General features: G+C 40.4%; 1 protein-coding gene and 1 non-coding gene across 4 annotated transcripts in view; one reads left to right on the forward strand and one right to left on the reverse strand.

Annotated features, from left to right (window-relative positions):
• LOC149321517 (sodium- and chloride-dependent GABA transporter 3) overlaps positions 1-26,980 on the reverse strand; it is a 156,382-nt gene that overhangs the window by 64,562 nt on the left and 64,840 nt on the right. For all 3 annotated transcript variants that reach the window (XM_089523509.1, XM_089523504.1, XM_089523515.1), the window contains exon 7: positions 6,103-6,237. In XM_089523509.1, coding sequence (XP_089379635.1) covers positions 6,103-6,237 — 135 coding nt within the window. The remainder of the gene's footprint in view (positions 1-6,102; positions 6,238-26,980) is intronic.
• LOC149321518 (U5 spliceosomal RNA) lies at positions 26,479-26,599 on the forward strand. The gene has a single exon (XR_016279506.1). It is a non-coding gene; the product is annotated as a U5 spliceosomal RNA (small nuclear RNA).

Consider the following 26,980-nt stretch of genomic DNA (forward strand, 5'->3'; position numbering starts at 1 on the left):
GTGGTCTACTTGGACTCCTAGATCCCTTTCACACGTAGTTTCATTCAGCCAGGTGTCACCCATCCTATATCTGTGCATTTTATTTTTCCGCCCTAAGAGCAATACCTTACATTTCTCTGTGTTGAATTTCATTTTGTTAGCTTTGGCCCAGCTTTCTAGTCTATTCAGGTCATTTTGAATCTTGATCCTGTCCTCTGGGGTATTAGCTATTCCCCCTAATTTGGTGTCATCTGCCAAAAGATAAAGTTATATTACCAAAAGATAAATAAAGGCACCTCTGAAAAACTAACGGAAGTACAAGATAAATCATCATTTATAACAAAGGTTGTCATTCATTCTTAATAAAGCCATTTTGAATATTTTCCTTCTTTCCTTCCTTGTTATTTTAACACAGCACAATAAAAGACAGCCTCACAAACAAACAAGCTTTCATTCACAGCCCAGCCAATTAAAATTTGCCCCGACCAATTAAAGGTGACCTTTACCAATTAATAAATGAAATCTCGAGTTGATTAATCTACTGTTGAAACCAATTAAAAGTGACAGTCCCACAGTACAATAGGAAAATGATAATCAAAGAACAACAGTTTCCCAAGCTCTTTCCTCAATACTTCTCAAACTGCAAAATTACATAAAATTGATATGGCAAAATAATGGTATTGGAAATGAGCCAAACTTTAAATATTTACAGTATGTGAAGTTCTATTTAAAAATTAAAATGTATTCTGTTACACATTTTGGTGCAATCATCTTTCTTAATGTCCAGCATCAAGATATTAACAATAATTTATTAAATGAAGAGCTTCAGTTCATTTGCCCATTGAGCACTTCAGAAAAAGTTCCACTTCTGCTTTGATTGATTGAGAGACAATGGAACCTCCTGTCAAGATTCATTAATTCCCTGACAGGCATGCCCTCTCCACTGACTATCAATAGAAATATAAAAAGGTGGGGGGATAATAGCTATTACCTTAACTTGTTCTTCCAGAAGTGGATGAAATTGGGCAGCCAGTAGCCCTTTAAGAGGAGATTACATCTGTCAACTTGCAGGCAAATAGATCAAGACTGTTTTGTATTATATGTCTTTAAATTTAGATTTTTTTAAAGGTACTACCAATAACATCTCTGTTTGATTTCTTGGTACCCCTTCCATTTGAAATATATCTTTTAAAGGATGGGCTTATTCCCACAGATTCCTTGTGGAATGCTTCTGAAAATGTCAAGCTGCTGAGAGGTGTCCCTGAGTAATAACACCAGGATATAAATTAACATCTTGAACATCTAGAAGGCAATGCCATAATCACAAAAACTCAACATGGGTTTCAGAGAAACAAGTCATGCCAGACAAATCTAATCTCTTTCTTTGATAAAATTACCAGCTTGGTAGATGAAGGGAATGCTGTGGATATAGTATAACTTGATTTCAGTAAGGCCTTTGACAAGGTTTCCCATGACATTCTTGCAAACAAGCTTGTAAAATGTGGGCTAGACAAAGGAACTGTTAAATGGATCTGTAATTGGTTGACCGGCCGAACCCAAAGGGTGCTCAACAATGGCTCCTTTTCAACCTGGAGAGAAGTGACCAGTGGGGTCCCACAGGGCTCTGTCCTGGGCCCAGTGCTATTCAACATCTTTATCAATGACCTGGATGACAGAATTGGGAGCATACTTATCAAATTTGCAGATGACACCAAATTAGGGGGAATAGCTAATACCCCAGAGGACAGGATCAAGATTCAAAATGACCTGAATAGACTAGAAAGCTGGGCCAAAGCTAACAAAATGAAATTCAACACAGAGAAATGTAAGGTATTGCTCTTAGGGCGGAAAAATAAAATGCACAGATATAGGATGGGTGACACCTGGCTGAATGAAACTACGTGTGAAAGGGATCTAGGAGTCCAAGTAGACCACAAGTTGAACATGAGTGAACAGTGTGATGCGGCAGCTAAAAAGGCCAATGCTATTTTAGGCTGCATCAATAGAAGTATAGTGTCTAGATCAAGAGAAGTAATAGTGCCACTGTATTCTGCTTTGGTCAGGCCCCACCTAGAATATTGTGTCCAGTTCTGGGCGCCACAATTCAGAAAGGACATTGAGAAACTGGAGCGTGTCCAAAGGAGGGCGACAAAAATGGTGAAGGGTCTGGAAACCATGCCCTATGAGGAACGACTTAGGGAGCTGGGTATGTTTAGCCTAGAGAAGAGAAGGTTAAGAAGTGATGTGATAGCCCTCTTTAAATATTTGAAGGGGTATCACATTGAGAATGGAGCAAACTTGTTTTCTGCTGCTCCATAGAATAGGATCCGGAGCAATGGATTCAAACTACAGGAAAAGAGATTTCACCTCAACATTAGGAAACACTTCCTGATTGTAAGAGCTGTATGACAGTGGCTCACATTTCCTCAGAGTGCAGTGGAGTCTCCTTCTTTAGACTTGAATGGTCTTGATTCTCTCTGGGGGAAGAAGCATGAAGCTATTTTTGTTGGATGTATTGAGGAGGAAGGTGGCTCTTCGCACAATTTACCTGAAAACCATGGAGACGTAAGGAAGAAAGAATGAAATTGACATCCTTCGTTCCTTGTTGGAGGGACAATGGGGCAATCAGAAAGTTGTCCATTTCTCGGATTCCATATCTGAGTTTCCTATATAGTGCGCTTGCGTCATATGCGGGCGCGCTATATGCGGCTTTCACCTTACTCTGAAAGCCACGTGAAGGAATCAGCAATGGTGCATGCCCCTGTGGTGTGCATGCTACGCCAAACCACATGCACGTACCCCATTGTTTTCAATGGGGCTCAAGCATACGCGGTATTTGCCGTATATAGGGGAGTCTGGAACAGATCCGCCGCATAAGGAAAGGGTGCACTGTAATTATTGTCCTCCTGATTTTCCCATTTCTTTCTTCCATTTCTGTTTTGTAGGTTTTTTTGGTGTATTCTCATCTAGTTTCTCTTCTTGATATTTTGAACGCTTTTTATTCTCTGTTGATAATTTGTCTTTTCTTCTTTTTTCTTCACTATCCTTGTTTAGCTGCTTTTCCTTTAACAATGTGTCAATCTTGTACCTATTTTGCTTGTAAGCAAAAGTCAACCCTTCTATCCTTTCCCATCTAAAATCTATTTTTAATTTTTTCAAGATCTGTGTGAGAGGTTTGTATTTCTGCCTTTCTAATATGATTTGGGATGGGATATCATTAGATTTTAATTCCTTTATTCTCAATCACAAATTCATTTTCATAACTTTTTTGGATTATTTATTATCCATATGACGCACAATCTGACTCTGGCCCCCTCCCCCCCCCCCCGTGTTGCTGTGTGCCGCACGACATGGTGCATGGTGTCACAGCTCTCCTCTGGCACTGCATCTAGATGATGCTGTACCAAAGGAGTGCCAAAAAGCTGTGGCACTGGTGTCTACAGCGTCCTTTCCGCAGCACAGTAAGAAGCCACTTTTTGCGACTCCTTTTTGCACTGCAGAAAGGCAAGATCGAGACCACAGCATGTAGTTGTCACAGCCCCTATCTGGCACTAAAAGGGGTGTTCTGTATAGCTCCTAAGTGTCTAGTCCTTGCTCTTGTCAAACATAACACTATGATGTTTATCACACTATACCCTTAAAGTGCCACAATTCCAGTTTGACTCCTCTAGCTGCCTCCTGTTGCATTCTGGGATTGGCAGTTTTAAGGAGGGGTATTTAGAATTCTCAGGCACAGAACTTCTCTGCCTGAGAATTCTAAATACACCTCCTTAAAACTGCCAATCCCAGAATGCAACAGGAGGCAGCTAGAGGAGTCAAACTGGAATTGTGGCACTTTAAGGGTATAGTGTGATAAACATCTTAATCTCTTGCAGCTTTTTTTCTTTAGCAAGTTTTGAATTCACTCTAAAAATTTTACGTTTCCATTTCCATCCTTTCCTGGGGAAAAAACTATGTAATCAGCCAGTGTCATAGAATCATAGAGTTGGAAGAAACCACAAGGGCCATCCAGTAACTCTCAATCAAAGTATCCCCGACAGATGGCCATCCAGCCTCTGTTTAAACACTTCCAAAGAAGGAGACTCCACTGCACTCCAAGGGAGTGTGTTCCACTGTCAAACAGCCCTTACTGTCAGGAAGTTTCTCCTAATGTTGAGGTGGAATCTCTTTTCCTGTAGCTTGCATCCATTGTTCCAGGTCTTGTTCTCTGGAGCAGCAGAAAACAAGCTTGCTCCCTCCTCAATATGCCATCCCTTCAAATATTTAAGCAGGGATATCATATCATCTCTTAACCTTCTCTTCCACAGGCTAAACATACCCAGCATGGTTTCCAGACCCTTCCTTGAGTATAGTTCATCGTTGATTCTTTCTGTTAGTCCTCTTAATTTAATGCACCTGTCTCTTTATCATAGTTCACTTGAATGTTCCAGCATTATTTTTTGTTCCTGTTTCTGTGTTAATTTTGTTGTTATCTTTTCCAATTGTAATGTTTATCTTTGATCTCCTCTACTTCTTTCTGTGTTTCTTTTATTTCAGATTTTTTCAATCTTTTTTCCAAAATTGTCTAATTCCTTTTTCAAGTCATTTCTTATTTCTATTCTTGTTCCCTTAATTTCCTCTCTTAATTCCTGTCTAGTCTCTTTCAATTCATGTTTCGTTTCTAGTCTTGATTCTTTCATTTCCTGTCCTATCTCCTCCAGAAGTATTGCATTGGCATCAATAATTCTAATTGAGCCTTCTGTTGATCTTCTTCTTTGGGTCATAATCTCTATTTGGGATTGGATTAGAGTTTTCTTTCCCATCACCATTATTTCTGTTTACTCTGGATTTTTTTATTTCTCTACTTGCTTTAGTTAGCAGATGAAATTAGTTAGAGGATTAAGGAAATCCTACACTTGTGTCTTATATCTCTATAGTTCTCTATATAATTATAACAATTTAGCCTCTGTTATCTAGTAATACATTTTTAGAATGAAAAACAGCTGAGGCGGCAGAGGAGAAACAAAAAGCTGAGATACACTGGGAATGGGAGGAAAAACAGCTGAGGTGGCAGAAGATAAACAGAAAGCTGAGAGGAACAGACTCCAACCTAGCTAGTAATCCCTGAATCCCAGAATTGAAGATGATGTGCTAAAGAGTAAGACTTTATCAAAATAAGGGAGAAATTTAAAATAAATAAAGAAAGGAAGGAACAGACCAAAACAGACTAAAGTAGTAGACATAAAGAAAGAAAGAGAAATACAGTAGCCCCTCACAACACGCGGGGGATATGTTCCGGACCACCACCCCCGTGAAAATGTCAACTCGCAAATAATTCAGTCCTATTGAAAATAATGGCACATGCACCCAAGCTGCCATTTTATCCCTCCCGCGAACAGGGAGACCGCAGACTCCAAGTCTGCAAAAAGGGAGGCACAAGTGTAAATTTGAAGTGAATTTAAGAACTGGAAAATAGAGAATAATTAAAGGAGAACAAAAACAAGGAAAACAAAAGATAAGAGAGAGAGAAGTATGTATAAAGAAAGCAAGAAGTACCTACTGTATAATTTAAATATTTTTAATTCCTGATAAACTTTGGACATATAATTGTTAATGAATTTTTGACCATTTTGATAAATTTGATAAATCTTTGATATAGTTGTTGACACTATTGAATTGATATAGTTTGATACAATACATCTTATGATATAATTGCTGATGTCTTTTTGATAAATCCGTTTTATACAAGTGCTGATGAATTGATATTTTGATTAAGATCTGTACATAGTTATATATACTGAAGGTTGTCCCCTGTTTATTCAGAGCCCCTGCCATTTTCCCTTGCAAATACTGCATGAAGATTCAGTCATTTAAACATTAATTGTTGTTGTTTTTCAAAAAGTCATATGCACAGTTTAGAGGTGGCTGCTAGATTGAACTAGGGTGAGGTGGCTTCATTATGTTAAGAGCAGCAGCTAATCACTACCCACCTAATAGCTGACTTTTGCAGCTGTCATCCAATGCAAGTAGTTTCACAACTCATCTTTAGAAATGAAATCAAAGAAAAGTACAGAAGGCAAATAGAAACTCAATGCACAAAGCTGGCTGTATTTCTGTTATTACTTTTTTGTTGTTGGGTCCTACCTGTGGGTCAGAAAGTCGAGACAAGTCTGGGTACAAGTAGAATTTTATCCCTTCAGAAGCTCCAGGAAGTGTTACTCCTCGAATCAGTAGAACCAAAAGCATGATGTAAGGAAATGTAGCAGTTACATATACAACCTTAAAAGAAAAGAAAATGACATTATGATATATTATTATAGCAAATTATTATTATTGTTGTTGTTGTTGTTGTTGTTATTTCCTACCCACCTCTCCCCATGGATCGAGGCAGGGAACAACAACAAATCAACAATTAACAAAATCAATTCAATGCATTAATTAAAATATGCTTAAAAGGACAATTAAAACATTTTATATCAGTCTACATTTAAAATTAAACACCTTAATTCACAATTTAAAAATATCTGGATAAGCCTGTCAGAAGAGACTTCAATGTTGTATTAAATTCGGACAGCATATTCAGCTGTTGGATCTCTTCCAGCAGGTCGTTCCATAGTCTGGTGGCGGTCAAAGAAGACATCCTCTGGCTGACAGTAGCCAACCTAGTCCTGGCTGACTGGAGTAAATGTCCACCAGAGGACCTGAGCATACAGGGCAGATTATATTGACAGGGGAAGTGTGACCCTGTTGGTGCTCTTGGAAATCTCAGTGGCTTTTGATACCATTGACCATGGTATCCTTCTGGAACGCCTGAGAGAATTAGGTATTGAGGGCACTGCGCTCCAGTGGCTCCGGTCCTACCTTTCGGGCAAATTCCAGATGGTGGTGCTGAAGAACAGCTGCTCTCATAAGAGAGAGCTGACATCTGGTATCCCTCAAGGCGCCATTCTGTCCCTCATGCTTTTTAACATTTACATGAAGCCGTTGGGAGAGATAATCCGGAGACACGGGGCGCGGTGCTATCAGTATGCTGATGACACCTAAATCTATCTCTCAGTGTCTCCGACTACTGCAGTGACCAAGGATGGCATCTCTCCTCTAAATGCCTGTCTTAAGTCGGTAATGGGCTGGATGAGAGAAAACAAGCTCAAGCTGAATCCAGAGAAAATGGAGGTACTTGCGATAGGAAACCCTGGCCCAGGTAGGGAGTTTTGTCAAGCAGTCCTGGACAGGGTCACACTTCCCCTAAAGGATGAGGTTCGCAGTATGGGAGTGCTCCTGGACTCGTCTCTACAGTTGACATCCCATGTGGAGGCAGTAACCAGGAGTTCCTGGTATCAACTTTGGTTGATATGCCAGCTGCGCCCCTACCTGGCTCAGGGGGACCTCAAAGCAGTGGTACATGCACTGGTAACCTCTTGTTTAGATTTCTGTAATACGCTCTACATGGGACTACCTTTGTACCAAGTTCAGAAGCTTCAATTGATCCAAAATGCTGCAGCCAGATTGGTCACAGGAACATCAAGATCAGACCATATTACACCAATATTAAAATCTTTACACTGGCTGCTGATTAGCTTCCAGGCGCAATACAAAGTGTTGGTCATCACCTTTAAAGCCCTACATGGCTTGGGCCTGAGTTACTTAAGGGAACACTTCTCCCTGCATAATCCGCCCCACATTCTCAGAACCTCAGGGAAGAAATTGCTGGAAAACACACAAAAAAAGACTGGTCACTACTTCCCACAAAGCATTTACAGCCGCGGGCCCTAAATTATGGAATAACTTACTGGAAGAGATCCGTCTTATTACCACACTAGAAGCCTTTAAGAAGGCATCAAAGACAGATCTCTTCTGGCGGGCATATCCACCCGACCTGTTATAGTTAAATATTCCCACTCCAATTTGATAATGTGGAACAGACGACGATTTGGATGTTTTAATTCACCTACAGCAACACTGCTGGCTGATTAGTATTGTATGTATTGTTAAATAATACTGTTTTTATTCTATGTGCATTTTGTATTGTAATTTGTATTGTTGATACTGTTGTGATCCCGCGTCGATCCGCAGGGAGAGGCAGGAAATAGAAATAAAAATTTATTATTATTATTATTATTATTATTATTATTAGGGAGGAAGTGATCCTGTCGGCAAACTGGATGCAAACCATGTAGAGCTTTGAAGGTAATAACGAACACTTTGTACCTTGCCTGGAAACTAATTGGCAGCCAGTGGAGTGATTTTCAGATCAGTGTAATCAATCTGGCTGCCATGCTTTGAACTAACTGAAGCTTCTGAACTTGGTACAGAGATCGCCCAGTGTACAGAGCATTGGAAAAGTCCTGCATTGAGGTTACCAGTGAGTGCACTACCATCTTTAGGTCTTTCCGCTCTAGGTAGAGGTGCACCTGGAGTAACAGCTGACACATAGTAAGCACTCCTGGCCATTGCATCTAATTGAACTGTTATTTGAACAGCAGATCCAAAAGAACTCCCATGCTGAGAAGACCATCTTTCATGGGGAGTGTAACTCCCTCCAGAATTAGTTAACACATTTTCAAACCCAAGTGAGGACCCTTGACAGTAAGCACATCTATCTTGTCTGGATTCAGCTTCAGTTTGTTTTTCCTCATCCAGCCCATTACCTCCTTCAGGCATTCATTCAGAGGAGACACACTATCCTTAGCTGAGGCTGTATTTGAAGGCATATTTAGTTGTCATCAGCATACTGATAGCACCCTGCCCCATGCCTCCTGATGATCTCTCCGAGTGGTTTTATGTAGATGTTGACTGGCATTGGGGACAGGATGGCACTTTGTGGTATGTCATAAAGCAGCTCCTTTATAGAGTAGCAGCTATCCCGCAGCACCAGTCTAGAACCTGCTTGAGAACCACTGAAGCACAGTGCCTGCAATTTCCAAATCCCCCAGGCATTCCAGAAGGATAGAATGATCAATGGTACTGAATGCAGCTGAGAGGTCCAGAAGCGCTAGCAGGGACACAGTCAATGCTTAGGCAAAGATCATCCACTACAGAAACCATAGCAGTCTCAACTCCATATCCTGATCTGAAACTGGTTTACAATGGGTCTAGATATTTTGTGTCATGCAAGACTGCCTGGAATTGGAAGGCAACTGCCCTCTCAATCACTTTGCCCAGAAAAGAGAGATTTGAATATAGTCTATAGTTGTTTAAGTCCAGAGGGTCCAGGGAGCACTTTTTAAGAAGTGGTCGTACCACTATTTCTTTTAAACAAGAGAGAAAATTTCCCTCTATGAGAGACAGATTAATAATAATTTGGAATTGGAATTTAATTGCATCTCCCTCCTGGATGACCAGTCAAGAAGGACAGGGATCGAGAGGACAAGTTTTTGTAGATGTTTTACATTCTTATATTGACTTGCATTATATTTATTTGTATTTCCTTTTTATATTAATTATGTTGTATACGTTTATAAGTCACTTCAAGGTTTCAAATAGCAATCTTTCCTAGCCCTCCTTCAAATACCATAAACTGAACCAGGGACCACAAAACTTCCTCAAAGTTGTTTCTGACAAATCACTAGTTATTGGCCTCTGAGTGAATATAATTGTTCTTGTAGTTGTGTGCCTTCAACTCATTTTTGACTTACGGTGACCTATCATGGAGTTTTATTTTTAAAAAGGGCCCTTTTCTTAACAATTACGAGAACGCTTTCATGACGAAAACGGAAGTGTTCCCCTTTAAAAGTGTCATCCGCAATCCCACAAGGAGTCTCCTGTCGCAGATTGGTGACACTGGGGCGATGGGGGAATGGCAGAAGGTAAGGAGTGTGATAAATGCCTTAGTGTTTTTCCACAGCTGCCAAGCCCAACTCCATCCAAGATTTTCATATATGCTTATTCTTTTACAAGTGCAATAGATTTTTATGCTTTCTATAGCAGTATATAAATGAGTAAAAATTCTCTGGAGAGTTCTTTAATCAGTTTTCTTATAAGTCCTGCTAAAATATACTTCTGGGCAGTATGCATGCCAAAGCAGTCCTGGTTAGATTGTTTGAATCGATCAGGGGTTTTGGTGTTTACCAAAAGAAAAGGTCTGAATTATTGTACTAGTCTATTAACATTTACCAGTGGGTCTAAATGGACTAACAATTGTTCCACAAGGGACAAAAAATTGGGGGGACATTAGGAATTCTTTTACATTCCAACACACACTTTTTTGTCCTTGAGGTAATAATGTGTCTGTGGGAGACTTACACTGGAAACATAGATCCAGCTGGGGAAGAAACAAGTAATTGAGTTGGCATATAGATATTTTCTGACCTAAGGAACATTAAATCGAGAGAGGATCACAAAGTCTAATGCACTCTTATTCTTCCAAAGAAAACGCGCATATAGCTCTGATTCTGGTGTGCTGTCCTATTGTGTATAACCAAGATGAATTTATAAATAAGAGAAGCTTTGTTAATCCCAGGATCTTTAGAGCTTCTCACTGAGGAAAAAATCTTTCAGTAACAGACACATTTTCTCACCTGTAACATAATTATTTTGCCCTGCTCTGGCATTCATGTCCCCTACCATTAAGATTATAGGCTTTTGTTAAATTCAAGTATTTGATAAGAGCCTGGTAAGAATATTTTACAACTGCTTCTTTAATACAAGCTGTAATAATGCCCTTCTTCAGTGAAGTTATCATTCTCATTACCCACTTGGTCAATTTTAATCAGCCACTAAGGATAAAGGTCCTTAGATCTATTAATCAACCATAAAGGACAAAGGTCCTTAGACCCATTCTTCCAAGGATCCTGTGAACACTATAGGGCTTCAGAAACTAAGAAACAGACATGCAAAATGATGTGCTTCTTCCACAAATGCAGCTCAGACCTCCATGTTAACTGTGAAGCCCAACTGAAATGGCTTTAATAAGAAATTATCAAATACACAATTCACAATGGGCTACTAAATGGTATACATTTGCATACAAGGTATCTTTGCTGAACTAAAATTCAAGCCCATGGAGATTCACTAGAGTTTATATGCATATGAACAAAAATAATTTTTTAAAATGCAAAGATTTTTAACTGTAGTATAATACAACTAACGTTTTAGATTTTATTATCAGTTTGAAATATGACACTGGAAGAGGGTTGTACAGTGGACCCTTGTTATAGGCTGGGGTTTCGTTCAAAGATCCCCCATGTATAACAAAATCTGTGTATGCTCAAGTCCCATTAAATATAATGACATAGCAAAATGGTGTCCCTTATTTTAAAAAATGGAAAAAAGTTTGATATTTGAAATTTATACTTTTTTGGAACATTTTCAGACCGTGGATGTTTGAATCCGTGTATAAAAAATCCATGTATAAGAAGGGCCGACTGTATATAGGGATTGCAAGACCTAAGCAGGATTGCTGATGACAGAGTGACTTGGAGGTCTCCCATTCATACATCAAACTAACTTGAGAGCAATTTCAAACTGCATCTTTGGAAAACTATTGGCTATTCTCCTGTTTCTCATAAGCAGGTGAAAGCATCTTTCACTCATGATCAGTATCAATACCAATAAAACAGTACCTTCTGTACAGTAGGAAATTTCCATAATAGTTTAATATGCTTTGGCTTATGCTCTTTGCAATGTATTAAATCTGAGTCTTCTGTTCTACACATTCACATCCTCTTTTCTGAGCACACTGCATACTATTATCCTATCTCCACCTTAAGTTCAACTTTTGCCTTTTGATTTGGAACTTAATGACCCAGGATCTCATGCTAAGTATTACTGCTGTGATGGGTGACTGCTACGGTTACTGCATTGTGTACATCTCAGTAAGAAATGGAAGCTTCTTGTATGTTGTTTCTTTCCCCCAACATGTCAATCTTCTGTGAATAAAATTAGAACAAAACAGTTTCTAATTAAGCTAGGTACTCTTTTAATTGCCTCTAATTGCTTAGTGTATTCATTTGCCTGTCAATGCTCAAAATAGCTCCTGCATATCACCCAAATAATGCCAGTGTCTTTAATGAGGAACCAAAAGAAATATACAGCCTGTCTGTGTTTAAAAAAAAATTACATTAACTGAAAGCCAGTCTTCTAGGTTAGCTCACTTAGAAATCAGAGTACACAGTTTGCAATGCAGCAGCTTTAACTCTGGAGAGAAAATACAGAAGACAAACCTCAAGAGGAACCAGTTGAAAACTGGAAGCACTTAGCATGGTGAATTTACCCAGAAAAGTTAAAAATAGATTTCTCATGCTGCCACTATAATGCAACATGTCAGCTCAATGTTCACATACTACATCACTCCAAATCAAAAAGAAATCAAGAAAATGGAGCTAACTATAGACAACTTCACTCCATTACTTGGCTTATATTGTGCCCACAACATGTTTAGCAGCTTTTTTTGACACTAGTAACTTGCAGTGTGATTTTTTCCCCATTTCAGTGCTAGTCTTATCACCATCAGAATAAAAATTAGTAAAAGAAGCTTTCCACTTCCATTTTTGGAGACTTCGGCCCATTACAGATGGGCCTTAAAGTATGTGCTGAGCACGTACTGGGGTTAGGAAGCGGCAGCGCTTCTGCACCCCCCCCCCACCCCTAGTACGTGCTCAGCATGTACAAAATGGCGGCGGCCGTTCCACACAGCCACCGCCATGACTATGTCACGACCGCGCTGCCTCCAAACGAGGTGGTGCAGTTGTTACGTAGTGGGGCTGTGCGAGGGCGCTTAGTGCGCCCTTTCCGCGGCCCCGGAAGGAGCTCCGTTTCGGAGCTCCTTCCAGGTTTGCATCACTGGGCACAGACTTTAGATGGCTGCGGCCAGCGACGCAGAGGAGAAAGGGGCCAAGCGGCCCCTTTCTCCTCCTCCCCGCCGCCGCGGGGTGTTCTTGGGGCTTGAAGCCCCATATATTTCCAAACAGTTTTGGAAGCCCCAAGGACACCCCTTTCCAGGCCTCGGAGAAGTGGCCTTTTGCCAATTCCCCGCAGCCTGGAAAGCGGTGGATCGGGGCCTCAGCGGCTGCCGCTCTCACTGCTGAGGCCCCAATCCGGCAGGGAAAGGGGCGGGTGCAGGCTGCCGCTTTTCAGCGGTTTGTAACGTGCCAACATCTGCTCAGAAATACATATAATAGATTATATAGCCAGCCCTCAATATCCACAGAATCTGCATCCACGGATAGAACCATTGACAGCTTGGAAATATATATTTTTAAATAATTCCAGAAACAAACCTTGAGTTTGCCATTTTATACAAGGGATATCATTTTACCTCACCATTGTATATAATGGGACTTGAGTATCCACAGATTTTGGTATCCATGGAGGGAGGTCCTGGAACATCAAGGGTGAAAGTGGAAAACCACAAATATGTTAGCCCTCCCCCAAGATGAATGATAAACAGTCATCTCCTATCAATAGCACCTTGTGCAAACTTGCAACACATTCAAGTGAGTGGGGGAGGAAAAGGAGGGAACAGAAGTTGGATCCTCCCAGTGATGGCTGCAAACATCAGATTCAAAGGGAAGGACGAAGGAAATGATGAGGATGTAAAGTTTGGCAAAGATGGGAATATACCGTATTGGTTTTTACTGGCTGAAGGAAGGGGAGGGGTGGGGAAGTCAGCCTTGTTTAACAGCAGCAACAAAGTTGTGAATAGTCAAAACTGTGGATTTGAAACCCAGGAATGTGGGTTAACAAGGTCGACTGTATTATCTTTGGGTTTACTGGCCTCTACTTATGTCAAGCTGCAGAAAATAGCTGGAGGGATCACCACTCTCTGACAAGACAGAATCATCAGTGTGGGATGCTGTGCTCTTTACAAGGTGGATTTTGGAGGGCAGTATCAGAAGATGCAGCTATACGATTCTGTACAAGGGCATCCTTTCATGCCCGTCTGGACCGGGCCTATAATATCTATAATAAAAGAAATAATATCTAATAAAAAAATCCTACATCTAAATACTTAGTCTAATTTTGACACAGAAATTATAAGTATTAGAATTAACTAATGACTTTGGGGCAAAGCAGATGGGCAGGAAGGAGCAACCAGAAGCCATTCCCAACCCAATCACCCAGGGGCTGTGTTGAACACATGCTGCAGCCCCGAGGGCACCTCCTGCTGTAGCATCAAATAGGAGCAGAAAAGATCCGCTCCTTCTGGAGTCAGTTTTGGGTCACCTCAGATCGCTCTGTGCAGCTCCAGGGCAGATTCCGGGTGCTCCAGGGGCATGTGTCATGTAAACACCACACCCCCGAACCAGTTGGAAACCACCCCCATCTGCCCATCTCTTTCAGGCCTAAATCACATCTGGCTTGCAATTGTGTTAATCTAGGCAACACAGGGCCCGTACAGACAGGCCAAAATAAAGCTGCTTAGGGTCACTTTGGAGGTATGCTATTTAAATGATGCATGCATCCTAAGAGTCCAGAAGCCACATTTAAACAGCATATCTCCAAAGTAACCTGAAGCAGCTTTAGTTTGGTCTGTCTGTACAGGACCACAAACATAATAGGTTGGGGACAGTCATTATTACACAGCTCTCTCAAATCAAATCTCTGCAATCCACATTCTTCCTGCTCTATGACCTTCCCAGCATGTCTTTCAGTCTGTATTTTTATTTATTCTTATTTTTAGTGCAATTTCACGATCATGACAATCCTTTAAGTTAAAAAAAGGAAGGAAGGAAAAGAAGTTGAAAGAAAAGCCTGCTTCTGTATAGTGAGGGGAGAGGGAAGAGGAGCATAACCACACAACTTGCATGATGTAAGTGCCTGCATATCAGAACTGCAGCAAGAAGAACATTTCACACATGAATCAATAGTGGTAAAGCAGCACAATTGTGAGGCACTGGTGGGTTTTTCCCATCAATGAAAAGAAGCAGTTTAGCAATGGATGGACTACAGATCAGCTACTGGATGTGATAAGATATGGCTATATACACTACTATTCTGCTCTAATTCCCTTTTTCAAGACTTGTGTGATTGTGTAGATTCAGCAAAATGCTAGCCTTGCCATTTGCAATGTGACAAATTTATTTTCATCTAATAATAGCATTATTAATTTCTCCTGTTCTGTTCTTCCTGGAAGGTGCTCTAAGAGGGGTTTGAGAAATTTTTCAAACTTGACCAAAAATCTACAACATCACAGTATATCAATATATCAGTCCTCAATGGATGTATGGTCAAAAGGGCAAACTAATTCATTATAAGGAGCCCCATTATAATGGCTTTCTAATTTGGTGTATCTTTAAGCAGGCTTTTGTAAAGTCCTTTCTATAATTAAAATTTGTAAAGTCAATAAAATAGGATGAGACATTTACAGGAAGATGAGTAAGCCATTCATAAAGGTTAGCTGATCTCATAGCATAAAAAAAAGCTAAATTATTTGAGCAATCACATCTCTCAGTCTTTGTTTAATAAAAGAGTTTGGTAGTATGACAACCAAGACTACCTACATGGAAACTTAATCTTACCTACTAAATCTTATACAAAACTTCTCTGTAAGTCATTTCATCATATGTTGATATTTTTAAAAATCGTAAGGTATACAAAACAAATTATTTTACAAGTAGAGTAATTAATTATTGCTTCAGGTACCATAGTCATTATTGATGGTAGCAATAATTGAAATCTAACTAAACTTTTTGACATTGCAGAAAAAGCAACTAGCAAGAATGGGAAAATTATTATAGACAGTGGTTTATTATTACCAGTCTCCCAAACTGCAGTTATAAAAGACATTTCATTTTAAAATTTTCAAAAATGTGAAGAGCCAAGCTGACCCATATTGTTTTAAGGTGCTAAACTTATCATTTTAAATGTTCTTTTTAAAATAATCAATATGTGCTGTCCAAGAGCTTCACTGATGAAAACACCACTTAGATTATTTATTTAATTAAATAATAAATCAATACTATGACACCTGTTCCAGTAACTTCCCAATAATAGATGAATTATGGGGTTGTGGTCTTCAATGAAAAAAAATACTAATTTTGGTTTTCTCATAAATTTTACTGAACAACTTTTGCTTCCACAAATCAGTGAACTGTTTCTGTAATCTCCAGATTTACAATATTAGCAATGTGCCATCTGCCTATAGTAATACTCAAGTACTTTTCTACCCACTCTTATTGAAGAAAATTGTGGTCCTGACAGAAATCTAGGGAGCCTTCAGTCAGATTAACAGCCAGCAAGGTAAGAAGCAGCACACCGATCTGAGGTCCAGGGTTGGCATGGGGACATGTATGTGAACACCCACCAGTCCCTATGCCAACCCAGGGGCCAAACTTGGCAGCAGGGCCATGAAAGCATGGACTCAGTCTGCTCAGGGCCTTAGACAATATGTCTGGAGTCAGGTATGAACAACACATCTTCTTATAAAAGTTTTTTTTTTCTCATATTATAAGATAGTAACTCTTTCAAACCAGTGATTTATATTTTCTCCCAGTATCCCAAATTTTGAGCCCACCATATCAATCTTCTACCTGAACATCTTCAAGTTCTATTTTCAATAAAACAGTATACATTTTCCCAATCAATTGTTCATCATTACTACACAGGTTTAATTCAAGCTCTGTTTTTTTTCTTTACGGAATCCCAAATGTCGTCAGCCTTAAATCTTTCCAATAACTGCATATACTGGTAGCAGTGAAAATCCTATCCCTCTCTCAGTAACTCCCCCTGAGACCTACGTTTAGCCTCATTCTTCTACTTCCTTCTTTAAATTAAGTCTTTTTATGGAATTCAATTTTTACAACTTTTCTTATGGCCTGTTACAGACTGCCAAAATAAAGCTGCTTCGGGTCTCTTTGGAGATATGCTATTTAAATGATGCATGGGTCCTAAGAGTCCAGAGGTCACACCAAAGCCACACTCCATTCCTAAGCACTGGAGTGCAGCTTTGGTGCAGCTTCCAGATTCTTAGGACCCATGCATCATTTAAATAGCATATCTCCAAAGAGACCCGAAGCAGCTTTATTTTGGTAGTCTGTAACAGGATCTTCTAAAAAGTGCTTCTTGTGTGAAATTTGAAGTCTTTCAGGAAAAGTCTTGCTTTGTATATATTCCAAATTTGAAAAATGGCACATCTAATAAAATTATTTTCAAAATCTTTATTTGACTTAACTTTATCATACCATAAAAAATGCCAACTACATCTAAACTCATGACAGATTTAACAATCTGTCCTCTTTTAAAGTTAGTTAGCCCGTCTTTCAACCAAACCAAAGAACAAGTGACATAATATAACTTAAAACGTCTCTTTCTTTAGCATCTTGAAGCAATTTCAGTCTTATCTTTGGTTTCTTTTCCTCCCCCCAAAATTTAGATATGTCCTTCTGCCACTTCACAAAAGTCAAATCATTGATTAATATAGGAACAAAAGGCCTGTAGTTTATAATTATTTCCTTTTATCTTACATCCTTGTATCAATGATTCTAATGTAATCTTCCAATTCAATACTTCCAATACAGTAAGGAACAAAAGTGGGGATAATGGACAGCTTTGTCTAGTTCCTTTTGTAAAGGAATTACAAAAATAATTTCACATATATTCATTTTTTTCTGTTAATTATCATTTGAACTGTGACATTTTAAAAGCAGCCGAAAAAATGAGATGAAAGAGGATTAATCAGGACTATCCCAGCCAAACTGGGACAGCTGGAAATCATCAATATACTTCTCATGTTGAAAAAATAAAATATTCAGATAATCAAGATAACTGGGATGGACTAATATGTGTCTGATATTACTCCACTTTCATCCACCCTTTCTCAGGAACATTACATACACATTATATACAGTATGGAAGACCTTCAAGCTATGTTATATTGGTATTTTTACAGCCAAACAAATCCTGCCACATTTTCAAGATGAATCTGCAATGCTTTTCAAGTCTGTTAGACTGAAGGTTAATCTAGTCTTTACAGTTGTATTCCAGCAAAACCAACTACTGAGGTGTCCAGTAAACCCATTTATGAGATTAAACTGGATCAGTTTGAGCTTGTGAGTACTGATGACGTGGACAAGATCCTTGGAAAGGTAAAAAAGACAATATGCCCTCTTGATCCCTGCCCATCATGGCTGGCCGTCCAGGGGGGTGAGGCATAGATGGCACTTCTTAGACGTATCATCAATGATTCCCTTGGGGAGGGTCATATATCATCCACTTTGAAAGAAGCGATCGTTAGACCGCTTTTGAAAAAACCCTCCCTGGACCCCCTGGAGATGAAAAATTATAGGCCTGTTTCTCATCTGCCATTTCTGAGCAAGGTGATCGAGAGGGCAGTTGCTCTTCAGCTCCAAGCGGTCTTGGATGAAGCCGATTTTCTTGATCCATTTCAAACGGGCTTCAGGACCGGGTATGGGGTGGAGACTGCCATGGTCGCTTTAACTGATGACCTTCGTCTAGCCATCGACAGAGGGAGCGTGACCCTGCTGGACCTCTCAGCGCCATTTGATACAATAGACCACAACATCCTCCTGGAACACCTGAGAGAGTTAGGAATTGGAGGCACTGCTCTGCAGTGGTTCCGCTCCTTCCTCTTGGGTAGGTTCCAGACAGTCGCTCTTCAAAAACAGAGCTTAATTGTGGTGTCCCTCAAGGCGCCATCCTGTCCCCGATGCTATTTAACATCTATATGAAGCCGCTGGGAGAAATCATCCATGGATATGGGGCCGGGTGTTATCAATATGCTGATGACAGCCAAATATATTTCTCCATGTCCCGGTCATCAGCGACAACGACAGATGGTATCTCTCCCCTCAACCAGTGTCTTCAGGCAGTAATGGGTTGGATGAGAGGAAACAAGCTCAAGTTGAATTCAGACAAAACGGAGGTACTTATGGTAGGGGGCCCCAAACCAGGGATTGGGCTGCAACCTCCAGTCCTAGAGGGGCTCACGCTCCCCTCAAAGGATTGTGTTCACAGTCTGGGGGTGCTTCTTGACCCATTGCTTCAGATGAGGAATCAGGTGAATGCGACGGTCAAGAGCGCCTGCTATCAGCTTCGGCTGATACGCCAGCTGCGCCCTTTCCTGGAACAGGGTGACCTCGAAACTGTAGTACATGCGCTGGTAACCTCAAGACTTGATTTTTGCAATGCGCTCTACATGGGGCTATCCTTGTGCCTAGTCCGGAAACTCCAGTTGGTACAGAATATGGCAGCCATGTTGGTCACAGGAACAGCAAGGAGTGACCATATAACACCAATACTGAAGTCACTCCACTGGCTGCCAATCAGTTTCCAGGCACAGTACAAGGTGTTGGTTATCACCTTTAAAGCCCTACATGGCTTGGGCTCAACTTATCTAAGGGATCGCTTGCTTCCATATAATCCGCCCCATACATTCAGGTCCTCTGGGAGGAATTTATTACAGCCCTTAAAGACCAGGTTGACAGCAACCTCCCAGAGGACATTCTCTGCAGCCGCTCCCAATTTATTGAATGGCCTGCCGGACGAGATCCGTCAAATTACCAATCTAGAGAGCTTTAAAAAAGCCATTAAGACGGATCTCTTCCGGCAAGCCTTCCCAGAATAAAATGCTCGGCCACAAATAATAATAATAATAATAATAATAATAATAATAAAATTTTATTTATATACCGCCTTTCCAGTGATCATGGCGGTTAACAGCATATTAAAAATTAACAATAAACATTCATAAGCTAAAAACATCACAATCAAATCACAAATACAGCAATACAAAAACTATCCAGCTAGCTCTATAATGCTACTGGGAGGGGAGAAGGGAGTACTTCAGGGGTATTATTAGGGGTATGCTTGCTGGAACAGGTGTGTTTTCAACCCCTTTTTAAATTGGTCCAGCGAGGTGGTGGAGCGGAGTTCGCCAGGAAGCGAGTTCCAGAGCTTGGGGGCCGCGATGGAGAAGGCCCTCTGATTAGTGATGGAGTATGTCGCTTCTGGGACTCGTAATAGTTGCTTCCTGGCAGATCTGAGTGTGCGGGGCGGATTGTATGGAGAGAGGCAGTCCTCCAAGTACCCTGGGCCCAAGCCATTTAGGGCTTTATAGGTGATGACCAACACCTTGTATTGCGCCCAGAAGTGAATAGGCAGCCAATGAAGGTCTTTAAGGACCGGTGTTATATGACTGGTCCTGGAAGTACCAGTGACCAATCTTGCTGCCATATTCTGTACCAATTGTAGCTTCCGGGTATGGTACAAGGGTTGCCCCACGTAGAGCGCATTGCAGAAATCCAATCGAGACGTTACCAGAGCATGTACTACCATTTCAAGGTCCCCCCGGCCCAGGTAGGGACGCAGCTGGTGTATCAACCGAAGCTGATAACAGGTGCTCCTGACCGTTGCATCCACCTGAGAAGTAAGGTGGAGCGACGAGTCAAGGAGCACCCCCAGACTGCGAACTGAGTCCTTCACGGGGAGCGTAATCCCGTTCAGGACAGGTGGAGATACAACCATCCCCGGGCCCGGAGAACCTATCACGGGCACTTCTGTTTTCTCTGGATTCAAACTGAGTCTGTTTTCCCTCATCCAGCCCATTACCGACTCCAGACAGGCATCGAGAGGAGAGATGCCATCTGTGGTCACTGCATCAGTCGGAAACACAGAGAAGACTATCTGGGTGTCATCAGCGTACTGATAACCCCGTGCCCCGTGCCTCCGGATGATCTCTCCCAGCGGTTTCATGTAAATGTTGAAAAGCATGGGGGACAGAATGGCTCCTTGAGGGACACCAGATGTAAGGGCCCTCTTATCGGAGCACACGTCCCCCAGCTGCACCATCTGGAACCTTCCCGAGAGGTAGGAATGGAACCACTGGAGCGCAGTGCCCCCGATTCCTAACTCCCTCAGGCGTTCCAGAAGGATACCATGGTCGATGGTATCGAAAGCTGCTTAGATGTCCAAGAGCACTAACAGGGACACGCTACCCCTGTCCATGCCCAGACGAAGATCATCGACCAAGGAGACCATGGCAGTCTCAACCCCGTAGACTTCCCATCCAGCAAACTCTGCCTATGATGATTTTTATTTAGCTTAGTTGGTTTTAATATGTAGTTTTTAATCTTACACTGTTTAATCTTGTTTTAAGGGGGGGTATTATGTATATATGGATGTATTTTAACCTGTTGTATGCCGCTTTGATTGCCTGGGAAAAAGCGGGATAGAAATAAAAATTTTATTATTATTATTTTATTTAGTTACAGAAAGCTATCTGTAAAAGATAAGCAAGGGGTCTTTTTCTGCTAGGTGGTGGGCACAGAAAGTATTTCAGTGTATTATTATAATTCAATATTGATAGCAGTGGCTGGGGCACATTCCAGTCCTGTTCATAGATTTCCACAGCAAGCAGCTCAGAGATGTCCTTAAATGCTCAGCAATGTGTTAAGGAGAGAAGAAGACGACGACAAAGAAAATAAATGTTTTAAAACTTCAGAGTGAAGAGGCTGGAAGGGCTAAAACTCTGCATGCATCTCATGAACGTTCTACTTTCCTCTTCTGAATACAGAGATCAGTCTTGGGCTGCATGTTAAAGCCTCACTATGAAGGACTATTCTCTGCTATTACTTCAAGCTGAAACAAAAGACACTTCAGGAGATATAATCATTGCTGCCTAGTTCCTTTTCCTGAGGCCTTACAATGGCTCTCAGTTCCTTTCTCTTCCACCCCCCCCCCGCCCCGCACATCTTTCTCTTTTATTTTCTTCTGCTGTCCTTTTACACTTTCTTTATGCCTCATTGAATCCATTAGAGCCTTTATATGGTCTACTATTGGGGGGAGGGGGATTCTCTGTGGAACTGCTGAACTGCTGGCAAGAGAAACTTAACTCCTTCTGATCGGACTACTGAAGAACAGGAAGTCAGACTCTGTTTATGAACAGAAGCATGTGCAGATGTATGCTTGCTGACTTCTTCATTGCTTGGGAGATTTTCCTGTCTTTTGCTCTTCTCTAACTAGTAATGCTAACACAAACAGGAAATTAATTAGAAGGAGAGGAAATAACAATGTTTTGGGAAGTGACTAGTAGAGGTGATACTACTATCATGTGAAATTTACTCTCACAGTTCCAGCTGAGCCTAAACATAAATGGAACAAAGTTGTATTTATAAACTGATAATTGCAAATTCTGGCAACATAAATTGTGCCATTATGAATCTAGTGTGCAAAAAAGTCAGAAAGTCAAAAATCTGAAAGCCACGAATATTGAATATAAACAAACAGAAAAAGGTAGTAAAATGTGGGCTAAACAATGCAACAGTTAGATGAATTTGTAATTGGTTGACTGGCCGAACACAAAGGTTGCTCACCAATAGCTCCTCTTCATCTTGGAGAGAAGTCACCAGTGGGGTGCCACAGGGTCCTGGGCCTAGTGTTATTCAACAACTTATCTTGTCTTTCCCCCAACAGGATACACATGCTTTTAACTGTCAATGATGGATCTTACTGCATTCTCCCGTGGCCAGATATATGTAGCCAGTATGCAGCCCAAATGTAACCCATGTTTGTCCTGTGGCTTTCAGGATGGGGTTTTCTGTCTTTGAAAAGCTGTGGATAAACCCAGGTTGCATACAGGCTGCATGCACCCAGCCATGGGATAATGTTGTAAGATCTGTCATTAACAGTTAAATGCATGTTTATCACATAGAGGAAAAGATGGGATAAGTCATGTGCTATAATCTCCATTATCAATTTGTTGGATGAAAAAAATAGAGGGCATACTTATCAAATTTGCATGTGACACCAAATTAGAAAGAGTAGCTAATACCTCAGAGGAGGGGCTCAAAATTCAAAATAACCTTAATAGATTAGAAAGCTGGGCCAAAACTAACAAAATGAATTTCAATAGGGAGAAATATAAGGTATGGCACTAAGGCAGAAAAAATGAAATGCATATAGAATGGGGGATACTTGGCTCAACAAGACTACATGTGAAAGGGATCTAGGAATCCTAGTAGACCACAAGCTGAACATGAGTCAACATTGTGATGGGGCAGCTAAAAAAGCCAATGTGATTCTAGGTTGCATCAATAGAAGTATGGTGTCTAGATCAAGAGAAGTAATCACACCACTCTAGTCTGCTTTGGTCAGGCCTCACCTGGAATACTGTCCAGTGTCCAGTTCTTGGCAGCACAATTCAAAATGGATGTTGACAAGCTGGAGTGTGTCCAGAGGAGGGCAACCAAAATGGTGAGGTGTCTGGAAATCATGCCCTATCAGGAGAGACTTAGGGAGCTGGGTATGTTTAGCCTGCAGAAGAGACAGTTAAGAGGTGATAATAGCCCTGTTTAAATATTTGAAGGGGTGTCATATTGAGAATGAAGCAAGTTTTTTTCTGCTCTTCCAGAAACTAGGACATGGAGCAATGGATTCAAACTACAGGAAAAGAGATTCCACCTAAACATTAGGAGGAACTTCCTGATGTAAGCGCTATTAAACAGATGGTCAAAAAGAGCTGGCTTCCTGGTGGGCTGGGGATGTGGTGTTCAGACAGTAGCTCACCCTCAGTCTGCAGGGAAGCCACATGGCTGACTGCATGTGTGGTGGATCCATGCTGTTTCGGCAGCACAGCATCTACACATGCTGTGCTGAAGAAATGCTGCAGCAGCTGCAAAGGCACCATTTCCCTGTCCCAAAAAGGAGCAGCTTTCTGCCACTCCTTTTTATGTCAGGAAAAGGCTCATTTGGGGACATAGTGGCGGGATACATACCGCCATTTAGTACGTATAGAATACGTACTAGGGTTAGGAAGGGGCGGTGCTTCCGCACCCCCCTAACCCTAGTACGTATCCTATACGTACAAGATGGCGGCGCCCCTTCCACATGGGCGCCGCCATCTTTGCGTATCGGACGCTGAGCGTCCGTACGCGTCGCGCCGCTTGTGACGTAGCGAGCGCGCCCCTGGCGCCTCGCTACGTCGCAAACGCGACGAAAAAAGAAGCTCCATTTTGGAGCTTCTTTTTCGGTCCGCGCGGGAGTCGGGCCGTGTGAAGGCTCCGGCTCCCCCGCGGACCTACTGGCGGCGGCGGCAGAGCGCCGCAAAGTGGCGGTATGTACCCCGCCAGTGTGTGGTTGATGCAGCTCCAACCCAGCGAGTAAAGGGGCAGCTGCAAGTCGCTTCTTATCCACCGTCTGTTTCACCCCTTTATTATTAAACCTTATAATACATATTTTTTTCTGTTTCTCTGTCAATATCTCTTACATTATTTTCCTATCCTTATGTATAGCATATCATTTCTAATTCAAGAAACTAAACAGCAAGCAAAGCTAAAACTAGGAATTTACAGGTTAGAAGTAACATAGCTAATATAACTATTTAACTTTTGGGACAGAAAGTTGTAATTAAGTTAAATTTCAAAATTAACATAACAAGAAGCAATTTACATTGTTTTTATAATAACAAATGTTTCCAGTTATCAAAAGTTCTTTTTAATAGGTATTTTTAGAGACAGTTTGGTAGGAATTTGTCAAATGTTATGTGGTTTTTCACTTTACAAAAGGAATAGGAAGTAATAGAAAAGTAGTGTGCAGCACAAATAACAGATTGGCCTGAAACTTATTAGTTAGTCTCAGTGTACCCAGTGGCTCAACTGCCAAATAGGGAATATAACACTGTAGTGGTTATTTAAAAAAGTTTAATAAGTAATGGAAATGTATTTTTAAAAAATAATTTTATTACATATATACAATGTTGAAAATAATACGCTAATAATATTCCTAATCTACTTCAAGCTTCCTGTAATCTTCCAGTCTGTTCTTAGATGTTCCCTACCCCTCCTCCCAAAATACACTGCTCATATATGTTTTGCATCCAATCAGATCTTCTCGTACAGCGAAAAATTATAGATATTATTCCTCTATACATATATTGTAAACATCTCCCATCTCACCCTAATATCTAATTCTTGCTATTTTCTCTGTGCAGTCTATGTATTCATATCTTTATCTTAGACTCTCCCATCTTTGCTCTTGCTTTGCTGAAAAGAAATTGCCTTTAACCCACCCTCCTTGCCTCTGAGTCTACATTTAACATTTTGTATTTAAATTCACTAATCATTATGGGGTACGTCTAGGGAAGGTTTGTCCATCTTTTTTTACAATACAACATTAATGGTTTCCACATTTCCTCATTTGATACTTCATAGCTTCCCTCGTCCCGTAACCACATCATTAAAGTATCCATTTCCATAGCATATAATGCCTTCGTTAGCCAGTCATCTATATCTATTTCTCCCATCTTTTCCCAATTCTTCGCTATGACAATCCCTGCTGCTGTTATTAAATACAATACTAATTTTCTATGTTTCCTTGATATATTATCTTCTATCATGTTCAACAGTATTATTTCTGGTTCTAATCTTATATTAATTTGATATATTTCCTTTATTATTTCCTGTACCTTTTTCTAAAAAATCTTCACCATCGGACATGTCCACCACATGTGGTAATATGATCCATAGTGGCTATTACACCTCCAACATACATCCGATCTGTTTTTTGCCATCTTTGCCAATCTTGAAGGGGGGATATGCCACCTATGCATCATTTTCATAAAGTTTTCTTTTAAGTCAGCACAGCACGTGAAATTCATATCTCTACCCCATGCCCTTTCCCATCTTTCTAACTATATATTTCTATCTACATTCTTAGCCCACTCTATCATGCAACTTTTTATTGTTTCTTCTTCTAGATCTAATTTTATACACATTTTATACAATCTTGAAATTGTCCCTTTGTTCCCCTTTTCCAAAATCACATCGAACTCATTTTTCTCTACAGCTATTCCTTCCTGACTCCTATCCTTTCAAAATTTTGAGACCAATTGCAAGTACTGAAACCAACTTAAATTTATTCCTTGTTTTTCTAGCTCTTTTCTACTTCTTATTCTCAATTCTCATTTTTCAGTTTTGAGTATATCCTTGTATTTGAGCCAGTCCTTCCCAATTAACTTTCCTCTGCCCACAAAGGCTTCGTGAGGGGATATCCACAAGGGTAATCTTCTGTATAATTTATTCTTATATTTCTTCCAGATTTTATATAATGCTCTGCGTAAAATATGGTTGTTAAATTGTTTATTCTGCTCTATTTTCCAATACCACATATATGCATGCCAACCATATATATTATTGAATCCCTCCAAATTCAAGAGGCTTTCGTTTTCTAAGTTTATCCACTCTCTCAACCAGTCCAAACAGTTGGCCTATTTTAAAGTCTGGCAATGCAAAACCACCTCTTTCTTTTAGATCGGTAAGTACCTTCCATTTTATCCTAGGTTTCCGGCCCGCCCATAAAAACTTTGAGATATCTTTCTTCCATTGATTGAAAATTTGATCCTTTAGAATTATTGGAAGATTTTGGAAAAGATACATTATTTTTGGTAGGATATTCATTTTGATGATTGATATTTTTCCCAATAATGAGGTGTGTAGATCTTCCCATTTAGCTAAGTTAGTTTTAATTTCATACCACGTTTTCTTGTAGTTGTTGTCGAATAATTCTGCAGTTTTCTTAGTCAAATTTATTCCAACATATTTATTTTCTTTTGTATTCCAATCTTCATTTCCTCTCTGGTTTCTCTTCATATCGTATAAATCTTTTGCCTTTTACTAAGGATTTCTGTGGAAATGTATTTTTTAAAAAGTAACTTTTCCACATATAAATTGCTCAGTTCCCAACAGAAGCATAATTCAGATCACGTGAGCAATTCTCTCCACAGCTGAAAGGAGAGAGCTGATAAGACACGGCAGAATACCCCCACCAGGTATTTTCAATATTATTCTATTCCATTTTTTATTCATACTCATTTTAAAAAAACAAGAGGGAAAGAAGGGACCAGAAAAGGTAAACAACACCATCAACAACAAAGCATTATTTGCCTATTCGTGGAACGGACTTACACTAACAGCTAACCACAACTGAGCTCATTTGACTCAATAAATCCTTCATACCACCCAGGAAGGTGAAAGTAGGCAAAACACATTCCTACTGGGCACATGCCATGACAGAGACTAGCATTAAACATAGGCTAAAACAGGGTGAGAAACTACATGTTTAGTGAAAAACA

This window comes from Sceloporus occidentalis, unplaced genomic scaffold (genome assembly GCF_023333645.1).
Source record: "Sceloporus occidentalis isolate IW3139 unplaced genomic scaffold, rSceOcc1.0.p SCAF_1, whole genome shotgun sequence".
NCBI lineage: Eukaryota > Metazoa > Chordata > Lepidosauria > Squamata > Phrynosomatidae > Sceloporus > Sceloporus occidentalis.